We start from the raw sequence: 23,396 nt of genomic DNA on the forward strand, positions 1-23,396 counted from the left end.
GTCAAGCAATGCTCTACCATTCAAGGCCAATATAACACTGGCTCATGGTCAAGCCATGCTCTTCAATTCAAGACTAATAAAACACTGGTTCATGGTCAAGCCATGCTGAACAATTCAAGTTCAATAAAACACTGACTCATGGTGAAAACCTCACTTTACACTACAAGCTCAATAAAACACTGGAATATGGAACTCAAAAATTCAAACTCAAAAAAATTCTATTATCCAGATGGATTTTGCTATGAAGCTAAAGTTTGATCATACTTACCTCGTTTGTTTTTCCAATAAAATGTCAAGGTTTTGTGATAGCCTTCGGGTCTACAATGTCATTGTTGACACCTTTAACATTGGTTGTCACTACAACTGCTCTACATATCCAAATTTAACTTGGTAAACTTTTTGCCAGTAAGAGAATGTACATATCAAGGGTCGAATGTGAAAATGTTCTATGTGACATTATATAAAGAAGAAGATAGAACCTTTTCACTTTCACCCCTTGATATGTAGCAAGGCTCATAACTCTGGCTTTAATAATTATTGAGGTACTGGTATTTTCCTTTGTAATAAAAGAAATTAAATCCAGATGAATGTAGTTGCCTGCTTAAAGAGCTAATATTTCTGCATTTTGACTCTGAAGGGTTCAAAGATTGGAGCAATATTGAATATAATGCATGACCAACAATTGAAAATGAAAGAACAGTGGTTGAAATTGTCACAATCCCTCGAGCCGGGCTTACTCAAATTCTGGAATTAAGAAGTAGATTTTTGATGAACTGTAAGCCTGCAATAATATCTCAAGCATTGATAACGTTGCCCAAATTTTTCTAAACTTCTGAAAAGGACTGTACTCCGTATGATGAAATAGCGAAAAAAAAGAAGAAAATTGTCGAAAACTGACATAATCTTGGTATCGATGTGTACAATGCATTGAAACTTACTAACTGAAGTACCACATAGTTTACAATTAATTTATTTTTCACAGTGTTTTCATATTTTTCCATTAAGAAATATTACTGGGTATGTCTACCTAGTAGAATTCATTCCTTATGTGTGATTGGCTTGTCGATGTTATCACGTGATATTACTTAGTTAGTTGTATAGCTTAATTATATCACCCGTTTAGAGTAAGCCTTCGTAGCTCAGTGGATACAATGCTGGACTGCAATTTTGGCGACACTGGTGTGAACCCGGTCTTCGACACAATTGTTTTAATTTTTTTTTGCGTATTCTTTTTTACAATTATGATATCAACGAGTAAAACATTTTATTAAATAATTGTCCCGAGATTTGTTACAGAAAAAAACTTTTTTTGTGCCAATCTGGTGTACAGTCCCTTTAAGGTGAACAGGCTTAAGTAGCTTATTTCAATAAGCCAGATTATGTACTTAAATTTGATTCTGATAATTTAAAAAGTTAAAATCCGGCTTATTGTGATTATCATTGAGTTAATCACTATTTAATGTCTCAAAACTCAATGAAGTTGATATAACACAAATTCTAAAGAAAAAAAAAAATAGTGAGCTTAGCTTAATCTTGTTACAAGAAATTGAGGCTAGATGACAACTTAAAAGCAAATTTTGTGTGTGAGCACCTTTTACAATTGTACGCATACTTTGTATTTCTTGCAGGCAAACAAGGGATTTCCTGAAAATAAGCAGATAGCAGCTGCCTTGGGGAAAATAGCAGACTTGAAGAAGTATATGAAAAAGACCATGCCATTTGTGATGGTTGCCAAGGTGAATTGTTCTTTTCAATACTCTTCTTTCACGCTATATTCATAGCCATGAAGTGTCTTGTACCTGGAAAGGCGACTATCAAAGGTGACAATAAATTAATTGCTAGATTTTCATCCCTGCCAACTCCTCTTTTCGGTGCCCCTTAAATTTTATTGACTCAAATGAAAATGTTTGAACTGGGCTCTGTATTAATTGCATATTTGTCTGGTTCTGTCTGGGAATGGATTTTATTCATACCAGCCAGTGTCGTTGTAAACATTTACCTACAAATGAGTAGAATTGTTGTGGCCTGTCTAAAACACATGTATATGGTCTCTTATGCAATGAAAAAGAGCATGAACACATAGTCATCTAAAAAAAAAAAAAATTAATTAAAAAAAAATGTCAGCACCTGTTCCCATTTAAAAAAAGAACAGATGAAAATCTAGTGCTTATTCATATTGGGCTTAAAGGGTTGTTTTACTTGTAAGCATTTCATAGTAAAACTACTATTCGGTTGGTATTGATACAAATCTGCCAATACTGTCTACTCAGTTTATATTGAGTTATGTGATTGCATGGTCAGCTGATGGCTGTTTCTGTGCCTGTATGATGGATGGATTAGTTGTAGTAACACTGCTTCATGGTTCCATTTAAGAAGCTAGCATTTGTAGATCTACTCACATAAATGTATGTGTTTGTAATATTCTGAACCATAAATGGTTGGCCAACTTATTATGTTATCTTGAAGAAGGTGCCGTTGACTTGACTGCACTAATATAATTTATGATCACTGTGTTTTGCCCGCAGAAATACAATTGAAATTATTTAATAAAAAAAAATATACTCACATAAATGTATGTGTTAGTAATATTTTGGACCATGAATGATTGGCTAAATCTGGACCGTACTAATTTATAAATTTTTTTTTTTTTTGCTCATATATTTTTTATTATTGAATTAAAAAAAAAATACTCACATAAATGTATGTGTTTATAATATTTTGTACCATGGATTAAGGGTTATTATTCTGTAATCTTTACCATACTAATATATAATATTCTGTGTTTTGCCAAAAAATAAAACCTTTATTTTATTAATAATTTACCTTATAGTATATATATTATAACGATATATATATATATATATATATTTTTTTTTTTTTTTTTTGCAAGTAAAATTCTGAGAAATGTATTGAAATGTCATATGAACTCTTTTTAAACAATATTAATGTACTGAAGGGCCATATTTTAGTGTCCAAGCTATGTGACGATCGCCTTTGCTTATAATTGTATTTAAATGATCTATTTTGATGTTGAGCAAACCCGTTGACTTCTTAAGGGATCTTGAACTAATTAACCTATACTATCTTCAGTTAATGGATTTCTGTCTGTCTAGCGAAGTAAACTTGTGATATTTCATCATCTTTATAACAGCCTGGAGATTATTTAAATATGCGTGTTCAAAATTTAAATGCTTATGTGCGAAGTTGCACGACCCACTGACTGAAACTGTTAACAGGGTGAATCTCGTCCATTATTTGCCATTCGTGTCAGATCTATATTTGTCAGTTGGCCCTCATGGGTGTCATACGTTCATGTGACACGTGAAATGATTGATGTTTTTGCACGAAATCCATAGTTGATAGTGACATGATTTACAGTGGGTTTTTTTTGTCCCTTTTTGGGGCCAAAATTTGGCCACGTTCCCCTCCTGAAAAATATGTTTTCCTCTATAAACCAGGTAAAAAAAATCCTGAAGAAATAAATATATATCATTTATATTAGCAAATGTAGCAATATAGTGCCAGTTATGAATTTCTTGATATATATGTTGATTAAAAGGTTTTAAAATAAGATAACATTCTATGAATGATGTTAGTATTTTACCCAATTTTATCAAAACGACGCTAATTTTCCCCTATCAAAGGGCCCCGCCACCATTTGATTTAAAGTGGAAAAAAACTTCGAAAACACATTTAAGTTGATTTTTTAGTAAAGTCTATGAGAAGTATTATAGTCAGATTAAGTAACTTTATTTTGTATATAAAATGTGAGCATAAATTACACTGGTCTCTCAAGTAAACCGCCCTTTTAAAATTTGTGGAAATGAAAATCCTCTAAGGTTGCCATTTTGGCGGATTGTGTACAAATTTTTCTTGGTCAATCGCTTAATTAAATCTCAAACTTGCACAATTCACGACAATAAAAGATAAAGAATTCTTTTTAAACAAAGATTTCAGGATCTTTGTAAATGTTGTTGCTGGGGATCTTGGTAAATGGTGTAGCGGGTGATCTTTGTAAATGGTGTAGCGGGTGATCTTTGTAAATGGTGTAGCGGGTGATCTTTGTAAATGGTGTAGCGAGTGATCTTTGTAAATTTGTTGCTGGGGATCTTTGTAAATGGCGAAGCGGGGATCTTTGTAAATGGCATTGCTGGTGATCTTTGTAAATGGTGAAGCGGGGATCTTTGTAAATGTTGTTGCTGGGGATCTTTGTAAATGGTGAAGCGGGGATCTTTGTAAATGGTGAAGCGGGGATCTTTGTAAATGGCGTTGCTGGGGATCTTTGTAAATGGTGAAGCGGGGATCTTTGTAAATGGCGTTGCTGGGGATCTTTGTAAATGGCATTGCTGGGGATCTTTGTAAATGGTGTTGCGGGTGATCTTTGTAAATGTTGTTGCTGGGGATCTTTGTCAATGGCGTTGCTGGGGATCTTTGTAAATGGTGTAGCGGGGATCTTTGTAAATGGCGTAGCGGGGATCTTTGTAAATGGCGTTGCTGGGGATCTTTGTAAATGGTGTAGCGGGTGATCTTTGTAAATGCTGTTGCTGGGGATCTTTGTAAATGGCGTTGCTGGGGATCTTTGTAAATGGTGTAGCGGGTGATCTTTGTAAATGGCGTTGCTGGGGATCTTTGTAAATGGTGTAGCAGGTGATCTTTGTAAATGTTGTTGCTGGGGATCTTTGTAAATGGCGTTGCTGGGGATCTTTGTAAATGGTGTAGCGGGTGATCTTTGTAAATGGCGTTGCTGGGGATCTTTGTAAATGGTGTAGCAGGGGATCTTTGTAAATGGCGTTGCTGGGGATCTTTGTAAATCGTGTTGCTGACGGTCTTTGTAAATGGCGTAGCGGGAGATCTTTGTAAATGGCGTGTTTGGGATCTTTATAAATGGCGTGACTGGGGATCTTTGTAAAGGACCTGGCTGGGGATCCTTGTTAATGGCGTGGCTGGGGATCCTCGGTAATGACGTGGCTGGGGATCTTTGGTAATGACGTGGCTGGGGATCTTTGGTAATGACGTGGCTGGGGATCTTTGGTAATGACGTGGCTGGCGATCTTTGGTAGTGACGTGGCTGGGGATCTTTGGTAATGACGTGGCTGGGATCTTTTGTAAATGACTTAGCTGGGGATCTTTATAAATAGCATGACTGCGGATCTTTGTAAACGACATGACTGGAGATCTTTGTAAATGGCGTGGTCGGGGATCTTTGTAAATGACGTGACTGGAGATCCTTGTAAATAGTGTTGCCGGGGATCTTTGGTAATGACATGGCTGGGGATCTTTGGTAATGACGTGGCTGGGGATCTTTGGAAGTGACGTGGCTGGTGATCTTTGGAAGTGACGTGGCTGGGGATCTTTGGAAGTGACGTGGCTGGTGATCTTTTGTAATGATGTGGCTGGGGATCTTTGGTAATGACGTGGCTGGGGATCTTTGGAAGTGATGGGCTGGGGATCTTTGGAAGTGACGGGGCTGGGGATCTTTGGAAGTGACGTGGCTGGTGATCTTTTGTAATGTTGTGGCTGGGGATCTTTGGTAATGACGTGGCTGGGGATCTTTGTAAGTGACGTGGCTGGGGATCTTTGGAAGTGACATGGCTGGTGATCTTTTGTAATGATGTGGCTGGGGATCTTTGGCAATGATGTGGCTGGGGATCTTTGGAAGTGACGTGGCTGGTGATCTTTTGTAATGATGTGGCTGGGGATCTTTGGTAATGATGTGGCTGGGGATCTTTGGAAGTGACGTGGCTGGTGATCTATTGTAATGTTGTGGCTGGGGATCTTTAGTAATGATCTGGCTGGAGATCTTTGGCAATGATGTGGCTGGGGATCTTTGGTAATGATGTGGCTGGGGATCTTTGGAAGTGACGTGGCTGGTGATTTTTTGTAATGATGTGGCTGGGGATCTTTGGTAATAATGTGGCTGGAGATCTTTGGCAATGATGTGGCTGGGGATCTTTGGTAATGATGTGGCTGGGGATCTTTGGAAGTGACGTGGCTGGGGATCTTTGGTAATGATGTGGCTGGAGATCTTTGGTAATGATGTGGTTGGAGATCTTTGGCAATGATGTGGCTGGGGATCTTTGGTAATGATGTGGCTGGGGATCTTTGGTAATGATGTGGCTGGGGATCTTTGGCAATGATGTGGCTGGGGATCTTTGGTAATGATGTGGCTGGGGATCTTTGGCAATGATGTGGCTGGGGATCTTTGGTAATGATGTGGCTGGGGATCTTTGGTAATGATGTGGCTGGGGATCTTTGGCAATGATGTGGCTGGGGATCTTTGGTAATGATGTGGCTGGGGATCTTTGGCAATGATATGGCTGGGGATCTTTGGTAATGACGTGGCTGCGGAACTTTGGTAATGACGAGGCTGGGGATCTTTGGTTGTGAAGTGGCTGGGGATTGAACCTTCCATCTCCTGCTCTGGAACTTTGACAAATAAGTAATGATAAAGCATTATTTTGTTTCAGGGAATTTCTTCAAAAATTAGTCTTACTAACATTCGTTATTTTTGTGTTGCAGGAGAACTTCCAGAAACATGGCTTGGCTGCCCTAAACTTGACAACACAGTTTGACGAGATGGTTGCCATGACCACTAACCTCAAGTACATCACAAACACACTGGAGGTATGTTAGTCAACTAGCTGGCCCCAATATCACAAAAATACTCAAGTAAAAACTTAATCTCAACTCAATTTACCACATAAAAGCATAGTATGATTCAAAATCTTGCATGTTTTTATACTTCCTGAAAACAAATTTTACTCGTAGAATGTGTTGATAAAAAGATTTAGTCAATATTTGAAAGAAAATGAATTCTAAAGCGAAAAAAAAACTGGAGTGCTTGTTAAAAAAAACAATGATAGTAACCACCATGGTAATAAGTTTGGTTTGTATTTCAGTTGGAGGGTGTGGACATCCGTCTGGCTGAGGAGGCTAAGGAGGACAAGGTGAAAGAAGACTGTTGTCCCGGGAAACCATTCATCGCATTCACCACACAGGTAACTCGTGATGTTACAATGATCAATTATAATCGAAAAATTGATTGGTTGGGCCTGAAATCGGCGAAAATCAATTGTATTTGGTAACAATTGAATCATCGATTAAATTGACCAGTTGTTGTTCTTTCCTATCGTTATTAGCATTCGGTTAGTTTCCTCCAATTTTCTCCAGTGAGTTCATTTATTGATTCGGAAATGTTCATTATTATCGATAACAATATGGCTGAAAGCAAAAATACTAAATAACTTCAAACATAAACATAACTTAAGCATAGTTAAAGATAACTTGTTATTGAATGAGAATGAAACTTGAATTAAGGTATTGTCAAAAACCGATTGTACTATGGATAATTGGTTACCTAAATGAATGGAACCGATTATCCATTGACAAATGGACCCGACTTCCAACACCACAGGTAACACTTTAGCAGTTTTTCTTGTCCCAGCAAACCATTCATCACATTCACCACACAGGTAACACCAATTTATTACATAAACCACTCAGGTTTAACCTTTATCCAATTAAAAACATAGGTAGCATGCTTCCATTGTCTTGTTAACCATTCAGAGGCCTCCTAGGTCGATAACCATTTAACCGGGAAAAAACTGTAATTCACTCTCCAAATTGTAAGATTTTATCCCTGTGGCTATTCATTCTACTGACCATATAGACTCCATTTAGTAGAATCTGTATTTTGTTTAATTTATATTTATTTTACAATGATTTTATAGAAACTGATATTAACTTATGCGATGTCCCACCCATTGACATGATGTTGTGCAAAAGTGTGGTCTTGTGTTGTGGGGAAAACTGGAGTACCCAGAAAAGATGCACTTATCTAATAAAAAAACTTCTATCTGTTTTTGTGCAGCCGTCAGTGAGTGTACGCTTTGTGAACCCCCAGCCATGCAGCGGCCTGTTTGAGGTGCAGCTACCCGTCTTTAAGGATGACAGCCTCGTGAAAGTACGAGCCAGGCTGCAGAAGACCGACAGGGGCAAGATGAAAGGTAACTCTTTGGCCACACGAACCATAGTTTACATGTTATTAGTCACAATACTGACTGAATTGCTTCAGCCAGGATTTGAAAAGGGCAGTGTGCTAGGTGAGAAAGGGCACTTGTGATGCACATTAAATGAGCCTTAATGTTGTTACTACAATGAATATTATTCTGAAAATTGACTCAAACAAAAAGACACAGCAGGGTGTGGTAAAAAGGCACTAGGGTGTTGCAAAAGGGCAGCGAGGTAGAGCACTTTCACTTGATAATCAAGGCCGATGACTATGTTTTTTTATCATTTGAGTTATGCCCCTTCATTGACATAACAAAATGACAATTCATATGTGCTCTGGCCCTTGCTTGTAGTGCTATTATTGAATGCAATACATCTGGGATGATTTTAACATTACCTTAAGAATTTGGACTATTAAATCTGTTAATGGTAATGAATGATTGTATTGTAAGGCCAAAAAAAATTGTTTGTTTAGGGTAACCTTCCCAAAATTTCTAGGTAGGGATTTTTTTTTTTTTTTTTTTTGAAAATCTGTCGTAAGTTCAGAGTGTTTCCTTGCACATGGCAGTCTTTCCAACATTACTGTCTTTGCCTGACTTTGTTTTATCATATAAACAATAATTCTGATTAAAATCTGCATTTATCCGCCCTTCGTAACTCTCTTTTCGCTAACGAATATTTTTTTTGCTCAGAAACAGAAAAAAATAGTTAGGGTCGGTGCATTTTTATAGGTAGGGTCGGGTTACCCGAAATGGACATTTTTTTTTTTTAGGCCTAATGTGGCTGTCTAAAAAAGCACAAATCGGCAAGCTCCACAATGGTAAGATGCTTTTTGGGCTTGCTCAAAATCTGTATTTTATATAGCATCTGGGGCTTGATAAAAGATTGATGCCAAGCAGTGATATAAGAATTCAGGCTTGTTAATCCAGCAGACTAATTCTGATGACTGTAATGAAGAAAGTGACACTAGTAGCTACTAGTTGGCATTCAATGCAGGACAGCAATCTCTCTGTCAAATATTACTATGGTTCTGAGCAATCCTTTTACTGTCTAGAAAAGTTGAATTGGAGGCTGCTTCAGGGTATCTTTTGGAAGAAAAAGAGTTGCTTCAGGGTCTTCATCTCATCATCAGACATCGTGAAAACCGTCAGTCCGGCGGTCATGACTGGTAAAAGTTTGACTCGGTCTGACTAAATTTGTGATGGGGTCGGTCCGTCTTACTGACAGTTTTCACGGCCAGATGTAAAAAATAATGAAGATTTAATCTTTATCAATTATCAAACACCGCTTAAAAGTAAGAATAATTTATTTTGTTTAATGATATTGTCAAATAACCATTTGTTTACGAATCCAATGTCGTTTTCTGGTAGTGTAGGTGTCCGAATACCGCACTAAGTCAAACACCATGCAGCATTTGCCTACCTTTGCAGTACATTATAAATGTACTAAAGAATGTGTTTTCTACTGTGTATACATCCCGCGATGTTTTGAAACCCTTAAATGATTAAAATTTTGTCATGAACATTGGAATGTTTTAAATGATAGTTCAAAATGTTCCAAACTATAATCTTATTCTTTGGAACATGTTATTCGATTACAAAACAAGTATTGGTAAAAATACAAATTGTAAACAAATTGATCAATCAGAATTTTCATCACGATTAAGTGGGAGAGTAAAAAAATGGCCACCATAAAATTTTATTCCTGGGCAAAGCCTGGCCAAAAAAGAAAGAACATAGTTGATGAAAGCAGAAAGAAAAAACAAGATTACAAAAAGGATCTTAATACGTTGTTATTTCATGTACAGTCAAACCTGTATTAAGTGGCCACCCTGGGAAATGATCAAAGTGGCTGCTTAAGACAGGTGGCCACTTAATCCAGGTTTGACATTTCCGCCACATTAGCTTTATTCAGAGATGGATTATGTATCTTGACCACCACCTCACACCTTAATCAATAACATGTGTAACAATATTATTGAAGAAGGTCAAATACAAATACATTTGTATAGATAAGATAACTTTATTTCAAATTTATATAAAATACATAAGATAAATTTTGATACAAGGCATAAACAAAACACACCACATATCAGTCTACACAACTACATGTTCATAACACATTTTTGAGTTCACTTTTTAAAGTAGTCCGTACATTAAATAAATGTTGATGCATAGCATAAATAAAACACACTGACACCACATATCAGTCTACACATTTACACAACTACATGTGCATACACATTTCTTGTAATTTCCTCTGTCTTTTTGTGTTAGGATTTCCATTGCTTTCATATTCCTCCACAGTTTCACGCTTACGCTTAAGTAAGAAATTGATTTCAGTCCGTCCACAGTTAAATTCCTTGGTAAAACTTTTTGCAATACGGCCGTTTTTTAATAACTTTATACACTCGACACGTTCTGTTAGAGTCAAACACTTTCGATAAAAAAAATTCAGCCATAATCAAAGTTAAAAAAATATTAAGAACAATGCATTGTGACTATTCGTTCGTAGAAATATAAATCCGTGCACTTTGAAAAATAATATAGAAAAATCGTAACTCGTTTCACGCCGTCGAATGACAATGCAGACTGTGAATTTAAAATGACCGTTTTTTTGTCGGTATTTAATAATAAACTTCTTAATTATTTAATTATCGTATTAATTGTGTCAATTCTGATCAAAACATTCGCCGACATGTAATAAACATGATTTCTCGATGAGTAAACACGCATGACAATCGTGTGATGCAATATTCATTTTCATTGGATGACAGAGATACCCGAGGCTGTCGTTCTTTTCCGTAAACTTCTATACGCAATTAAAGCTGTGTATTGGAAAAATATATCAGCGGAGGTGTCAGTGACAAGGGATGAGTGGCCGCTAATTGGTGATTATATGGCTTCATGGGGACAAAAATTAGTGGCCGTGGCCGCGTTAGACAGTTGGCCGCTTAATGCACGTACATTATATAGTAAAAACGTACGGGTGGAATTTGAAGTGGCCCGTTAAGGCAGGTGGCCATTTAAAGCAGGTGACCGTTCAACCAGGTTTGACTGTAAATGTAAAATTAGCAACAAAGGCTTTGAAAAAGCAAGCTTTCAAATAAAATTGTCAGACTGGCCAAAAAAATTTTGGACCGACAAAATATCAGAGGCTGGCGGTCCGAATAACCAAGACTTTTTCTTAACTTTTGCGATGTCTGCGACATGATTCGTCTTAAACATCTCTGGTTTTTTTTTTAAAGAATTGGATAAGGAAGGACTTCTGACCCCAATTTCTCAAACATTCTTTAGTCCCTTATTAACAGGATCAAGCTTATCTTAACATTTTTGTTTTGATTTACTAACATAATTTTGTTCTCAATATTTGAGTTTTGGGACAGTATAAGGAAATTATCTTCATGATTAATATGATTACCTGATTGTTTTATTTTGTAACATTATGTTTGAGGAAGACATTTTGCTTTTTGAAGTAAGATACTTCATCCTTGTTAACCTTAATATTTTTCGAGACATTTGGGCCAGGGGCCTGTTTCAATGTATAGATCTTTGTCGATGTTAGTCGTAAATTAAAATGAATTTCGTGTCACAAGTGTCATTATTTTCCTACATATATATATATATATTATTTTCCTACACATATATATCTGAGTGAGTTGAAGTTCAGCCAGTATAAAAAACCCACTAAAGTTGAGGAAAATAAAAATCAATGTGTTGCCATTTGTAAAATTTACACTGATTTAAAATTATGAAGTGAAGACTAAAATCTGTTAAAGTTGTTTTAGGCTTCTAGTTTGGTTTTTAATCCTGACTTACAACCTTTAACCAGACAGCTGAAATAAACAACCCAACTAGGGATGTTCAAATCATTGATCAAAGTTAAATTCTAGCACACCGGATAGGCATTTCGGGTCAATTCAGCTGTGCTGGAAAATTCCATCTGGCTTCCCCCATGCCAGATGAGTCAAGCCCTGTGACACAATACTTTTTATTTCTTTTATTATACACTTTTTGTAACCATTATTATTTAGATGGGTTCCATAGACATCAATTTCACAAAAATATACCTTCAAAACAAAACAAAATAACCCTTAAAGTACGTGATACTGAATGAACTTCTTGAAGTATGCAGTGAATAAAAATAAACTGCATGTTATGGCGCCAGCAAATATCATCGCACATGGTTTTTGGTGAAATATACAATAAATGTTGTTGTTTTTTTCCACAAAAATGCAATTTAAGGTATGCTAGAAAAAAAATCAATCATGTGTTTCCAGTTCAGATAGAAAAATCTGACCCTCGGGCATGCTGCATAGCCGGTAACTTGGCAAGCCTCGTTACCTGGTAACGCAGGTGCCTGCAGGTCTGATTTTACTATCTAGACCAGAAATACATGACAGATATTATTGCTCTGGTTGCAATCCTGACTTGCTACCTTTAACCAGACTGCCAACAATTAGCAACCCAACTAACGATGTCCAAACTTTGATTGAAGATATAGTCTGGTTGCAATCCTGACTTACAAACTTTAACCAGACTGCCAACATTTCACAACCAACTAACAATGTCCAAACTTTGATTGAAGATAAAGACTGATTGCAATCCTGACTTACAAACTTTAACTAGACTGCCAACAATTCGCAACTAACAAGCGATGTTGCTCTTCGATTGAAGATATAGACTGGTTGCAATCCTGGCTTACAACCTTTAACCAGACTGCCAATAATTAGCAACCCAACTAGTGATGTCCGATTATTGATTGAAGTTGAAGACTGGTTTCAATTCTGACTTTCAACCTTTAACCAGACTGCGAACAATTAGCAACCAGCTGCCCTTTTGGCTGGCTGGAGCATTGCATCTCTTTGAAGAAACACTGTTTGTGGCTGCCATCATTGTTCAAGACAACTTAGATACTGCAATGTTTTTACTTGCTATAGGATTGTAACTTTTAAATTAAATTCAATTGAATTGAACTTAAGGTTAATTTTAAAATAAATATTACTGTGGTTATGGCATTATATAACTCTGTTCTTGATGTCTGCCCTAAGGTTCTACAGTAATCACAAATCAAAGGAAATATTCACTTTGAGAGTACAGTTTGCCTATGGCAGCTTAAATAAGATGTTTACTACAGACTGATAGGAATTATGTCTGTACTTGAATGACATTTGAGAAATACATGATTCTTAATAGTGATCTTAAATGTTAGTTTATACTGATTTCTTTTTAGCTTGATTGTGACAAAAGCTGATAGCTTATAGAATCACTCTCGAGTCCGTTTCCTGGTTAAAAACCAGCACTGGTGTCCATTGAGAGAGGCTGTGAGGAAGTTCCCCTGGTGGGGATTGAGCCCACAACCTCTTGGGTGAGAGACGGATCTCCATTACATTAGACCACTCTCATACATTGTTATTACAGATTATTTGATCCTCACATGATCAAGCAGGAAGGCAAAATTTGACACACAATTCTTATATTCCCAGTTCTCATCAAACTGATCAATGCTGGACCATCTTATGTTGACATGATGGTGAATTGTCCAGTTTACTGAAATCAAAAATCATGGCATGCAATTTGAGTTTAGGCGACTCCGACCTCCGAGGTTTTGTCTGTCAATGTAATAACTAGATCTGCAGATGTTTTGATAATAAAAAGAAAACAAATAGTAAGGATGATTTAAATATATCATCTTTTCTGACATATTAAAATTATTTGACATACTTGATCTTGGAAAAGGGAAATGTCTTTTTGACGCTGCAATTTACTCTATTGTGAACAAGACACTTTAAGAATATGAGGAAATTCCCGGTTAAACCGTTGAATAATTTAATTGCCAATGTTTTCGCTATAACACCAATTTCAAAATGTGCATATTTGTTTGTCACATGTGTACAAATTATCACTGCATTTATTTCAGATGCTTCACAAATTATTATACTAAGACACGATTCGGACAAGGCGATGAGGAAACTGCCAGATTTCAGCAACTGGGAGAACGGGAGAGTGTTGTTGCCGGAGGAGACAACATTTTCTTGGAACTCTGCAGAGGACACAGATATCATTGTGCAGGAAAACGGCACTAAAACGCTGGCCAAGGAGTTTATATATGTGGTTCCATCTTCCTGAAACTTACCAAGTCTCTATTGACGAGATTAGTGTGAAATATGTTGTGTAATTTATTGTTTTTGGGTAATGATAATTACAGATATTAATCCAGGACCTTTTTATGAGGTTTCATTAACTACTGATCGGTTTGTTTCACTTTTATGTAATGGAAAAAAAAAATCATGTATTTAATTGATAATTAGGAGCTCTTTTGTTTTAAGTTTGAAATTAACTTTTGAGACATCTGTCACAGAAAATGCTAATGGTGGGCTACATGTATTGTGAGTTACTTTGTGTCTGTCATATGTCAGCAACAATTGATCCCTTGTTAACAGTTGTGGTTACAGATTTCTCAAATCTTCATAAAACTTGGTCTTGTGGTCTCTGAATGTAGGTCATTTTTAAATAAATAGTTGGAATACCGTACTTGGATGTTTCTGTTGCCAACATAGAAAAATAAATCCATAATAATTTTCTGTGACATGTAGGAATGAAACAGTACGGAGCAAGCTCATATGAATTTGTACAGGTACCATGTAATATGCATGTTTGCTTAATTTTTTTCGCATACATAGTGATTACGTTCAACCAACTTTACTTTTAGAAGCAACGTCTTTTTATGCCCCCGAAGGTGGGCATATTAAATCGCACCGTCCGTCCCTCCGTCCGTCCGTCCATGTGTCCGGCTCAATAACTCGTGTCCGGGCTGTAACTTTCCCTTGTATGGACAGATTTTAAAATGACTTGCCACATGTGTTCCACATACCAAGACGACGTGTCGCGTGCAAGACCCGTGCCCCTACCTCAAAGGTCAAGGTCACACTAAGTCTTTATTCACAATGGAGTGCTGCATATAGGACATAGAGCATAGGTTGTCGTGTCCGGGCTGTAACTTTCCCTTGTATAGACAGATTTTTGTGTCGCCTGAAAAGACGACATATAGGGGTTACTTTTGTCAGCGTCAGCGTCCCATTTTCGCTTGTCTGGGGTATATCTCCTTAACTATTAGTGGTATCAATTTGAAATTTCATATGTAGATAGATCTAATTGAGGGCAAGTGCAGTGCACAAGAACTGTTACTCTTGCTTCCATATTTTTAGAGTTATTGCCCTTTGTTATTTTTCATGCTTAAAGTTTTGTCCGGGGCATATCTTGTAGAATATAAGAGTTATCATCTTGAAACTTCATATGTAGATAGATATCATGGAGGGCAAGTGCAGTGCACAATAACAGTAACTCTTGCTTTCTTAGTTTTAAAGTTATTGCCCTTTGTTAATTTTCATGCTTAAAGTTTTGTCCGGGGCATATCTTGAAGAATATAAGAGGTATCAACTTGAAACTTCATAGCTAGATAGATCTCATTGAGGGTAAGTGCAGTGCACAAGAACTGTTACTTTTGCTGCCATATTTTTAGAGTTATTGCCCTTTGTTAATTTTCTTGCTTAGGTTTGTCCGTGGCATATCTCGTAAACTATAGGAGGTATCAACCTGAAATATATTCCGTAGGTATATCTGATTGAGGGAAAGTGCAGTGCACAAAAACCGTAACTCTTGCATCTATATGTTTAGAGTTATTGCCCTTTGTTAATTTTCTTGTTAAAAATAACTTGCCACATGTGTTCCACATACCAAAACAATGTGTCGCGTGAACGACCCGTGTCCCTACCTCTAAGGTCAAGGTCACACTTAGGTGTTTATTCACAACAGAGTGCTGCATATAAGGACATAGAGTATAAGTTGTCGTGTCCGGGCTGTAACTTTCCCTTGTATGGACAGATTTTAAAATAACTTGCCACATGTGTTCCACATACCAAGACGACGTGTCACATGACAGACCCGTGTCCCTATCTCAAAGGTCAAGGTCACACTTGGGTGTTTATTCACAATGGAATGCTGCATATATAAGGACATAACAGTGTCGGTTGTCAACTATGGGTGGTATTTTTTTATGTTTAGAGGCAATTTAAAATAACTTGCCATATGTATTTGACATGTAAAGGCAAGATCAACGTTTCATGTACTGACCTTGTTCATAGGTCAATGTCACAATAGGGGGCATTTGCACATACTGTGACAGCTCTTGTTTTCTTATGTTTAATGTTTAATACACAAGTGGAACTTTTATCCCATATATAGTGTTAGGGGGCCGTGTAAGTAAAAAATATTTGTTATTTCGTTCTCAAATCAAGCAATTCACTACAGAATATGTAGGCCATTTATTTAGTGGTCTATAACATTTTCTAAAGAATAGAAAAGGAGCTTTTATAAACAATACAATGAAAACCACGCAGACCAGCCGAGAAGGCGAAAAATATTTCCGCTTAATAACTTAACAATGAAGTCAAGAGTCAAGAGATCTCTTATTTGGTAGACAGGTTGGTCATGAACAGCAAATGAATCGTTATGATTTTAAGGTCAATGGTGTCAAAAGACGAGGTGGAATGAAAACCACAGAGACAAGCTGAGTACGAAAAAAGAAAAAGAAACCCTGTTTAGCGGCACAAAAGCAAGGTCCCAACTGACAGGGTCTAGAGACATTAACAGTAACTATAAAATGAGGTGAACTGTGCTGTTGGAAAAATAAAAATAAAATCGGTTCTTTGGAATATTTTTATGCCCTCAAAGGTCCGTATATAGAGTTTGCTATCAGTCCGACCGTTCCTCAACCCCCATGGTTAAGGCTCGTTAACTTGGGAATGCTTGGACTTAATAACATGGTAATGACCAGCCTTTGAACCCTATTGATTTTGTGCACAGAAGTCAAGGTTGTAATAACCTTTAGCTGAAAAACTGTTTCCGATCAATGACAGGAGAACGCTGGGGCCCAGGGACCTCAGACTTGGTACTCAGGTTGTTCATGGCCAGAAGATGAATCCTATTGGTTTTGAGGTCAGTCGGTCAAATGTCAAGGTTGTGGTGACATTGAGCTAAAAGAATGCTTGAGTCCAGGGATCTCTTATTTGGTAGGCAGATTGTTTTTGACCAGCAAATGAATCCTTACGATATTTAGGTCAGTGCAGCAAAGGTCAAGGTTGTGGTGACCTTCAGTTGAAAATCCTTGTTGAATCAATTACTGAAGACCATTTGGGCACAGGGATCTCAAATTTAGTAAGCAGGTTTGTCATGACCAGCAGATTGACGCTTAACAATTTTGAGGTCAGTGGGTCAAAGGTCAAGATGTCTGAGCTGAAACATTTGTTTCCAACCAATAACTGTAAACGATGGGCCCAGAGACCTCAAACTTAATAGGCAGGTTGGTCATGACCATCAAATGAATCCTAGCGATATTTAGGTCAGTGTGTCAAATGTCAAGGGCGTTATGATCTTGAGCTGAAAATCCGTTAATGGTCAATAACTGAAGAACGCTTTGGCCGAGAGATCTCTCAGTTGGTAGGCAGGCTGTTCATGGCCAGAAGATGAACCCTGACGATTTTGAGGTCATTAAGTCAAATGTAAAGATCAATAACTGATGAACACTTTAGCATAGGAAACTCATACTTGGTAGGTTGTTACTAGGTGATGATCCCTATTGATAATAGATATCAAGATTTCAATACGTAAACATGGTAGAGCCATTTACATATATCATTAAACTGCTAGTTATTTTGTTTTCTTGGCTCTCTTTAACATACATGTCATATTTTTGTCATGCAGTTTTTTCTCTCATCTAGGGTTTTCCTGAAAAAAATAGTCCTGGTATGGTAAATCTCTTCCATTATGCTAAGTGTTCACTTAAGTTTCAATAATGCCTTACAAGTATTGCATACAATAGTTCACATAGACTCCATCTTGCAGTGACTTGTCAGCTTCGTGTTCATACATTGCTTTATAAAAATGTTAGCGATCAATATCTCCAAACTGCAAGGTCACTGATCTCTAAACTGCAAGGTCGTCATAAAAAAATATGTTGTATACGAGAGCTGTCTGTCCACATGGGCGTAAATTCTAATGGTTATCTGTCCAATGAGGTCTTTCAGAGGCATCTTGTCATGTTTATGTGACAGATTTTTTTTGTGGTGCAATTACATGTAAGTATGTAGAAATATAAGAATATACAAGGTACCTTGGTATTTGGCGTTGGTGGGGTCAATACTACATGTATGGCCACTTAACTACTAATATTTTGATGCAGAAAACTGGTGGCACAAACTGAAAACCTGGTTTCATGGTACTTGAAGTGCGTCACTACACTAAATAGAATTCATAACATAGCATTTTGTTTATTTAGCAGTAAATGTTACCACATTCATATTCATATATTATCATAAAACACATTCAAAAGGTCATGTTGATCTGTGTGTTTGTCTTAAACCATACATTTGCCATCAAATTTGTCCAAACCATGGCTCATACAGTTGAACAATTATAAAGAAAGTGAAAGTATTTTATTGAGCCAACGTTCATGATATTAGAGTCATCGTATATGGGGTTCAATTTACCCATCTGCCTTTAGATGTCTAACCCTTACCCTTGGGTATGAGAGCAGTCTTGGTGTCCGCCTCTCAACCAAGAGGTCGTGGGTTCGATTCCCAACAGGTGGACCTTCTCACAGCTTCTCAAAAAGGACACAGTATTGGTTTCTGTCCAGGAAACGGATTCCAGATTGGTTCATATCAGCTTTCAGCTGTCTTTAAAATCAAGCCAAAATAAACAACAGTCGAACCCCGTTGGCTCGAACTCCCAGGGACCTGCGGGAAACACGTCGAGTCCAGGGGAAATTGAGCCAAGCGGGACTCTTTAGTATGAAGAAATCGGTCCTTAACATCCAGATCTAGCCAACGAGGAAATCGAGCCAAGCGAGTTCGATCCAACGCGGTTCGACTGTGGCATAAAGCAAAGACCAGCTCCCAACTTCAAAATAATACTATCAAATGTACCCTTGATTACGTTGTTTTTGGCAGGTCGGAGTGCTATGATCTAAGAGCACCAGTAGAGCCTAGACTTAAATAATAGACGCTCAAAACGGGGTTCTCCTAATCACTCAGGACCGATTTGCCATATAAGAAATCGTAAAAAAAATCCGTCCACGAACAATTATTATGGATTACAGTAGAATCCTTAAATATACTCCAACCATCGAGCCACTGTGACACTAATCTAGCGATTGACTCAAAATTTTGGATAGCTATCAAGCAATAATTCCTTTCAAGTACAGAATATACTTTTTTTGTCAGAATTTGCCATTTTGACCATTTTTGAAATAAAATTACTAAACATGTTAAAACTCACATTCCAAGGGTGAAGTAGAATGTATTATATGTACAATATGTTTCGCAAAAACTATTTTATACGACCGTTTAATGTGCTAGGTATAAAACGATTAATTCTCGTGTTTTTTGTTAATTACTCAAAAATGCGAAAATGTTGAAAATTAACCTTTGATACTTTTGTACATTCCTATAATACTGAACATAAATCTCAACAAATATGAGGAAAATCTCACTACAAAATTAAGTACCTACTCGACTTGGCCAAGGCAAATTGTTTACAATCTTTAACAGTGATTGTTTGTTTATTGTTACTTGTCTCCGCGTCATAAATAATAAAGTCTTCAGGGGTGAAACCAGGATTTGACGATAGAGGGGGCACTTTCGGGGCCCAACACGTGGCGTGCGCGTCCTTCACCGTCCCCGCCCTCCTAAATACGTCTCTTAAAACTATTTTTTTACTTTAAAATAGTGAATTTTTGTGTATTCTCTGCATAATTTATTTACCATATGGACACAAAATTATCACTTGAAAAATATGAAGGGGAGGGTGGGTTTGTCTCCAACACCCACTCACCCTTCCCCCGCTGGATCCCCTAGTGGTGTCGGGATTATACATATAGATCAAAAGTACATTCGGACCCCATTGGCTCGAAATCGCTTGGCTCGATTTCCTCGTTGGCTCGAACTGGTGTTAAAGAGCCGATTACTTTCAACTGAAGGTAGGCATTCCCGTTCGGCTCGAATTTCCCGAGGCTTGAGGTGTTTTCGCCGGGCTGCTTGCAAGTTCGAGCCAGCCGGTTTCGATGACTGTATGTTGATCGACTTTTACCAAAACTGATGATACACTAACTTACATAGTGTACGGCTATTCACATGGTTGTGTATTTATATGATCGAGTTGGTGAGGTATAGTAATTCAAAATAATTTAGACTACACATAGTTGCTTAGTAACTTCGAAAAATGAATTCTCAGACTAAAACGTTACATAAATAAATATGCAAACGGAAAGTTGTATAGCTCAGCTCAGCTTATAATCACTGTTGATATGTTTGAACCGATCATGATATATGCAACTCATGATTATTAATTAAAAATAATGGTTTAGTTTAAAAGGATCACGTGGACTGTCCGTGTGACTCGGCCCCAGTGAGATGGTCAGAACTGCAGAAATGTTGGGTTGTTTTTATTATTTTGACATTTCTTATGTATACATGTACTGTCTCGAGTCTTCCACAGCCAGAAGATTGTCAAAAGACTCGTTGACGGCCATATATGTGGACTCAGTAAAACATGGTGTAACCCTGGTAAGAGTATCAGTTAGTGGAAAGGCGGGGAAGCGAACCTTCAGGCGTATTCGGCGGCCACTCTACAACGTATACGCCACTTGAGGTTCGGTGTCGGGTGGGGGTTGTGGAGGGGATAAGGGGTTGTCAATGCTGCTACCTATAAATACTATTTACATTACTGTTTTCAGGTTTATTGCTAGCATTAGATCTTCATAATACCTCAACGTTACTGGGCCCATATCATGAGTCACTGACGTCCTGAGCCCCATTTCAATATTATTATTCTTAGCTGTACAACTTACACTGCTTAAGCGTGTTCGGGAACACCCGTAAAGTTACGGATATGACCTACACTATGAGATAAAAGTCCTTACGATTTTTTTGAAACACAGTTTCGCCAAAAAAAGGTGTTACGCCTAGAAAGTTACAATCTTAAGCTATACAATCTTTATTGAAACGGAGCCCTGAGTCCTACTATGACACCCCAGACGAATATATAGTTGCAACTCTTAATTTTATCGTAAAAATGTTACGTTAAGTGCAATAATAAGCTGCATACATTTGAATTAACATATTTTACAATAATTTACACATCTTTTTTTCAAACATTATGTGAAAATTCGCTTTTTTGAGCCCTACTCGGTCCCAACTTGGCTTAGATTTAAGAAGTTAGATAAGACGTTAATTAGTTATTGGTTGTCCGGTTAGCGCAGTTCACTAGCTTCTCAACTATGCTTTCCGGCCTGGGCGCATGTGAGTTTGGTTTGTAGTACAAGTAGCTAAGTCGGACAAGCCGGGGCTTTCTCCGGGTAATATGGTTTCCCCCACAACACTAAATCACACTCTCTCGCAACATCGTGCCAACGAGAGTGATTAATATAAGTTACAATAACGTTTTTCACAATCGTTGTAAAAGATATAGTTATTTAGTTTTTACGAACCCTGATCCTAATCAATGCGTGGCAGCAAGAAATGACATATGTCATTACAGAAATGCATTATAACAATTATAAACAGACACAGTCGTCGCTTAATTTGATACTTTTTAAAGCATTAACAACCTTGGATGCTGATGAGACTTAATTACACGCACTCGATTGACATTGTGTCTGCTCCCAGATGCTGGTAAAAGTGACACCGAATATGATCAAGTGTTTAGTTTGTTTTCATAACCTACTCGTATTTCACAGGGGAAAATCAGGCAGTCATCACTAATTTGATGTATTCCGATAAGAAATATCAAATTGAAAATTTTACCATGGTAACTGGAAAGCTACAAGTCGATTGTGATAAAGTGTTGCCTTTGTACTAATTAATATACTGTGAATATAATATTCCCTATTGTACGACCCTTGAATAAGCAGTTCATAGTCCCCGAACAATGAACAATCGATATCAAATCTCACTTCCCGTGTAGTTGATTCATCAATGCTGTGTTTGGGAAACCAATGTAATCATAGAACGAGAATTGATTAACATCAATTTTGATGACCATACATTTTGAACGGAAGAGACACATTATCCGACCAGGATATTTCTGTTACGTTCATCTGAGCACTCAGTGAAAATGGTCGCAAGATGTACATCAGTCGAACATAACCATTTACTATTGGACCAATTCTGACCAAACATACTTTGCTATTCTGGACCAATACTGACCAAAGATTAGCATTTACTTTTCTGAACCAATCCTGACCAACCTTTAGCATTTACTTTTCTGAACCAGTCCTGACAAAAGACTAGCATTTACTTTTCTGAACCAGTCCTGACAAAAGATTAGCATTTACTTTTCTGAACCAGTCCTGACAAAAGATTAGCATTTACTTTTCTGAACCAGTCCTGACCAACCTTTAGCATTTACTTTTCTGAACCAATCCTGACCAACCTTTAGCATTTACTTTTCTGAACCAGTCCTGACAAAAGATTAGCATTTACTTTTCTGAACCAGTCCTGACAAAAGATTAGCATTTACTTTTCTGAACCAGTCCTGACAAAAGATTAGCATTTACTTTTCTGAACCAGTCCTGACAAAAGATTAGCATTTACTTTTCTGAACCAGTCCTGACAAAATATTAGCATTTACTTTTCTGAACCAGTCCTGACCAAAGATTAGCATTTACTTTTCTGAACCAATCCTGGCCAAAGATTAGCATTTACTTTTCTGAACCAATCCAGACCACAGATTAGCATTTACTTCTCTGGACCAATCCTGACCAAAGATTAGCATCTCCTTTTCTGGACCAATCCTGACCAAACATTAGCATCTACTTTTCTGGACCAATCCTGACCAAAGACAAGCATCTACTTTTCTGGACCAATCCTCATCAAACTTGGATACTACGAGTATTTGATTGTAGGCAAGACCATTGAGACTGGACTCGAGGTTCTTGTTTTTTCACGATAATGCATCTAAAAACACTAATACTAGTATTATTATTAAAGGGTGTGTAGGCATATACTGATCTAGCATAAAGCTCTATCTGCCGTACTGTAGAGGGTAAAGGGATGGTAGGCCCTTACATGTCGATCTCTCTTAAGACTCTATCTGCCGTTATGGAGGGGGTGAAGGGTGGGTAGGCCCATACATGCCGATCTCTCTTAAGGCTCTATATGCCGTACTGAAGGGGGGGGGGTGAAGGGGGGGTAGGCCCATACATGCTGATCTCTGTTAAAGCATTATCTGCCGTACTGGAGAGGGTGAAGGGTGGGTAGGCCCATACATACTGGTCTCTGTTAAAGCTTTATCTGCCGTACTGGAGGGGGTGAAGGGTGGGTAGGCCCA

The 23,396-nt window shown here is 37.5% G+C and overlaps 1 protein-coding gene across 1 annotated transcript in view; it reads left to right on the forward strand.

Annotated features, from left to right (window-relative positions):
* Positions 1-14,543, forward strand: part of LOC128228010 (leucine--tRNA ligase, cytoplasmic-like) — a 40,673-nt gene extending 26,130 nt beyond the window's left edge. Inside the window, exons 24-28 of the mRNA XM_052939022.1 lie at positions 1,629-1,736; positions 6,520-6,624; positions 6,900-6,998; positions 7,871-8,006; positions 13,930-14,543. Coding sequence (XP_052794982.1) covers positions 1,629-1,736; positions 6,520-6,624; positions 6,900-6,998; positions 7,871-8,006; positions 13,930-14,138 — 657 coding nt within the window. The 3' untranslated portion in view covers positions 14,139-14,543. The remainder of the gene's footprint in view (positions 1-1,628; positions 1,737-6,519; positions 6,625-6,899; positions 6,999-7,870; positions 8,007-13,929) is intronic.
* Positions 14,544-23,396: the final 8,853 nt, after the last annotated feature.

Source organism: Mya arenaria, chromosome 3, assembly GCF_026914265.1.
Source record: "Mya arenaria isolate MELC-2E11 chromosome 3, ASM2691426v1".
NCBI classification, from domain to species: domain Eukaryota; kingdom Metazoa; phylum Mollusca; class Bivalvia; order Myida; family Myidae; genus Mya; species Mya arenaria.